This window comes from Olea europaea, unplaced genomic scaffold (genome assembly GCF_002742605.1).
Source record: "Olea europaea var. sylvestris unplaced genomic scaffold, O_europaea_v1 scaffold2081, whole genome shotgun sequence".
Lineage (NCBI taxonomy): Eukaryota > Viridiplantae > Streptophyta > Magnoliopsida > Lamiales > Oleaceae > Olea > Olea europaea.
Window position 1 is genome coordinate 188,561 of NW_019238736.1, and position 4,821 is coordinate 193,381.

General features: G+C 38.9%; 1 protein-coding gene across 1 annotated transcript; it reads right to left on the minus strand.

The window, feature by feature from the left end:
* Window positions 1–1,530: 1,530 nt before the first annotated feature.
* On the minus strand, window positions 1,531–3,662 carry LOC111380025. Its single transcript, XM_023003487.1, has 6 exons — window positions 3,463–3,662; window positions 2,891–3,344; window positions 2,702–2,739; window positions 2,414–2,551; window positions 2,130–2,274; window positions 1,531–1,713 (listed from the first exon to the last, which is right to left on the minus strand). Exons 1-6 carry the CDS (start codon window positions 3,660–3,662, stop codon window positions 1,531–1,533), a joined length of 1,158 nt encoding a protein of 385 aa, XP_022859255.1.
* Window positions 3,663–4,821: the final 1,159 nt, after the last annotated feature.

A 4,821-nucleotide genomic window follows, 5' to 3' on the forward strand; every position in this document is an offset into this window, starting at 1 on the left:
CATTCCCAATTTTTCAGGAATCTCAAATGGACCAATAAATCTTGGACTCAATTTCCTTTTCTTCCCAAATCGTAATATTCCTTTCGTCGATGCCACTTTGAGAAATATTTTTTCTCCAACCTCAAAAGTCAATTCTTTTCTCCTTTTGTCAGAATAGCTCTTTTGACGATCTTGGGCGGTCTTAATTCTTGATCTAATTTTATATATAGCCTCCATAGTCTTCTTAATCAATTCTGGACCTAAAACTTTCCTTTCACCAACTTCGTCTCAGTATAATGGCGAACGACATCGACAACCATACAAAGCCTCATATGGTGCCATGCCAATAATAGCTTGGAAGCTATTGTTGTATGCAAATTCAACTAACAACAAATGGTCTTCCCACTTACCACCCAAATCTAGGACACAAGCTCTCAACATATTTTCAAGCATTTGGATAGTACGTTCAGATTTTTCGTCAATCTGAGGATGGTATGCAGTACTAAACGTTAACTTGGTACCCATAGCTTTCTGAAGGCTTATTAAAAACTTCGAAGTAAACTATGGGTCCGATATAATAGAAACTGGAACACTATGAAGTCACATAATCTCTCTGATATAAATCTATGCGAACTGTTCTAAGCTATAGGTTGTTCGAACTGGCAAGAAATGAGCAGATTTTGTAAGTCGATCCATAATCACCCAGATCACATCATGACCTCTCACTGATCTAGGAAAACCAACGACAAAATCCATTGCAATCTTTTCCCACTTCCATTCGGGTATATCCATAGGATTCAATGGCCCTAACGGCCTTTGATGTTCAGCTTTTACTTGTTAACAAACCATACATTTGGACACAAAAAAAGCTATATTCCCCTTCATATTTTTCTACCAAAATCTATCATGGAAATCTTTATTCATTTTAGTTCCACCTGGGTGTACGACATAAGGAGTAGAATGAGCTTCAGTCGTGATCTCATTCCTCAATACTTTATCCTTTGGCACGCACAATCGACCTTAAAACATCAAGGCTTTATCTTCAGCTATTTGAAATCATTTCCTCTTTTCAGTTCCCACATCAACCCTGATCTTTTCCAAAAAGGGATCATCTTTCTCAGCAGCTATTATTTTGTCCCTGAGTGTCGGCTTTACAGTAAAACTTGCTAACATCATCGATGTCCTTACTGATGATGTTAATACTTCAATTCTCAAGTTATCAAAATCTCTGATTATGTAATCCTACCTCGTACAAAGTACTGACAACTGTCCCATGTTCTTTATACTCAATGGATCAGCGACTACATTGGCCTTACCCAGATGGTACAAGATAGTGCAGTCGTAATCTTTCACCAATTCTAACCATCGTCGCTGTCTCATATTTAACTCTTTCTGGGTGAAGAAGTATTTGAGACTTTTGTGATCGGTATAAATCTCACATTTTCTCCCGTATAGGTAGTGGCACCAAATCTTCAAGGCGTACACTATCGCTGCTAGTTCGAGATCATGTGTAGGGTAATTCTATTCATATTGCTTCAATTGCCTCGAAGCCTAAGCAAAGACCTTCCCATGTTGCATCAAAAAACATCCTAAACCAAGCTTGGATGCATCAATATAAATCAAAAAACCTTCTGAACCGTCTGGAATAGTCAATACTGGTACAGATACGAGTTTGTCCTTTAACTCTTGGAAACTCTGCTCGTATTTCTCTGACCATACGAACTTAGTACCCTTCTGAGTCAATTATGTCATAGGACTCGCTATCTTGGAAAATCCTTCTATAAATCTTCGATAATAACCGGCTAAACCCAGAAAACTCCACACTTCTCCAACATTTGTAGGTTTCGGCCAATTGGTCACAGTCTTAACTTTGAACTGATCCAATTCAATTCCTCATTCTAAAATAGTATGGCCTAGAAATCCAAATCGATCTAGCCAAAATTCACATTTCTTGAATTTGGCATATAACTTTTCCTCACGCAGTGTTTCTAAAACTATCCTCAAATGTTGTTCATGTTGATGAGAATCTCTCAAGTATATCAATATGACATCAATAAATACGATGACAAACATGTCCAAATACCAATAAAATACTCTATTCATCAAGTCCATAAACACCGCAGGGGCATTCGTCAAGTAAAGGGCATCACTGTAAACTCATAATGCCCATATCGGGTCCTAAATGCCGTCTTTGGTATGTCAGTCAACTTGATCTTCAATTGATGATAGCCTGACCTTAGATCAATTTTTGAGAACACGGATGCATCCTTCAACTGATCAAATAGATCCTTAATCCTAGGAAGGGGACACTTATTCTTAATCGTCAACTTATTTAGTTCACAGTAGTCGATGCACATCCTCATAGTACCATCTTTCTTCTTTACAAAGAGTACCGAAGCTCTCCATGAAGATACACTTGGTCTAATTAATGAACCCTTTGTCTAGAAGTTCTTCAAGCTGCATCTTCAACTCTTGTAATTCCTTTGGTACCATTCGGTATGGAGCTTTGGACACAGGGATAGCTCTAGGTATCAGATCTATCATGAACTCCACTTGTCTATCGGGCGGGGTACTTGATTTTCAGGAAACATGTCAACATACTCTCGTACAATTGGGACATTGCCTAATACTTTCTCTTGAGTGGATGTGCTAGTAAGATGGACAAGATAGCCTTTTTCAACATGCTCTCTGCTTTTAAAGCTGAGACAACTCGAGAAAGTACCTTAATGCTCGATCCATAAAATCTGAACTCTTATTCTCCTGATATTTGAAAAATTACCTTTTTCTCAAAACATACTATCGTGGCTCGATTCTCACCCAACTAGTCCATACCTAAAATAATATCAAAATCTTTCATCTCTATACTATACAAGTCAGCCTTTAAAGTCAGTCCATCAAAATCTATCTATACCCCTTTTGCTACCCTATCCGTATTAATAGTTCCATCTGATGGCATACTCACCTCTAATACACTATCATTCTTTTGACATGAAGCATTAATCTTAGCTAGACATGCATTAGATATGAATGAATGTATCGTACCGAAATCAATCAGGACATATACAGGAATATTAGAGACAGATAAAATACCTGAAATCACGTCTAGATTTTTGGCAGCCTCGTCGTGAGTCAAAGCAAACACCCTTGCTTTTCCCTTTTTCTCTCGTTTGGGTTTCTTAATTGATGGGCCTGAAGAAGCCACATGGTCGGGTTGACCACACTTATAGCAGACATACTTTCCATACAGACATTCTCCTTTGTGAAACTTGTTGCATTTAGGATATTGGGATACAGGGTTGCTTGATTGACCCACATACATCTGCTTCTTAAACTGTCCCGTATTCTTATTCTTGTCCTGCCACTTCCTTTTCCCAAAGTCTTTACGTTGTCCCTGATTTACCAATTTTATCCCCGAGTAGGTCACTATTTGAGCTTTTTTATCATTGCTTGAAAAGTGGTGAGATATGTGAACTCACAATCTACCTGATCTCTGGGTGCAGGCCCCTCTCGTAACGTTTTGCCTTCATGAACTCGGTACTTACAAGATGTGGGGCATATCGGGACAATTCATCGAATTTGCTCTCATACTCAAAAAGTTCCATATCTCTCTGTACCAGTCTTAAGAATTCCGTCTCCTTGTGGTCTCGCATAGCTTGTGGGAAAAACTTTTCTATTAGCTCCATCATGAACTGATCCCACGTTAAGTTTCGTTGTTCCTTCTCAGTGCAAGTGCGTGATGTAGATTCCTACCAATGGCCTACTCACCCGATTAGCACAAACTCTGCACATAATACTTTTTGATTTTCTGGGCAAGATATGTGCTGAAAAAACTTCTCGATAATACGTAATCACTCATCAACTGCTAGAGGATCCTTTCCACCATCAAAGGTAGGTGGTCGGTATCTATGAAATTGTTCTACCTTTAGAACAGGCAGTGCAATCGTGTATGTTGGTGGCACCAGCGAAGCTAATGGAACTAGTGAAGCTTGAGGTGTAACCTGAGCAGCCAAGGCCTGTCTCAACTCATCAATTTCCCGCCTTAACTCCCTAATTGTCCTCGCTTGTGCCATATTCCTAAAATAATTGCAATCTCATTTAAAGGAGCCAAGGATATTTGTGCAATATAGGAAAAAGATTCATAACTCAATATCCTTTATTATTGTCACATACAAATCCTTCAGGAGACAAAAAAAAATAGTAAAAGAGCGTTTGGCGCTATTCCATAGCATCATAAAAGAAATCCTACTAAACACCAACAATAATTAAACCTGATAAAACTACTAAAATTCACTTATTCATTATTGCTATCATAATCATTAATCCAGCCTCCATGAATCCTAGGTCTCTTAGAAAACTAAACCTCATCATCCGAAATAGGTGGAGGTGCATTTCACGAATGTGCATTTCGGTAGGTACACTATCGTCTTCGGGGATCTCAAGTCGGGCCAGCTCCCACCGCTCAATTAGCTCTGCGCAGAAAGCCTCATAATAAATCTCTCGAGGTAAGGTAGGCACACTAATCTCCCGTAAATAATTATAAATCGATTCGGCTACCTCTAGCCACTCTTCTGGCAATATCTCAATAAGGAGGCAGGTGGCTCGATGACAAGTGACCACATAGCCTAGTTGTCTCACTTCCCTCCATCTTACTAACATCTCCCAAATGTGTTGGCCCATGTTGTGCATTGGATTCCACCGATACTCTACATATTGCCTCAAGATCTCATATCGATGAGGCATCGATGAACTCGTCTTCCAACAAGTTTTCTTAATTCGTACCATCTAAGTCATACCAATTATTCAAAATGCAATAAGTGGGTGTCTAATAAGTTTTAGTTAATC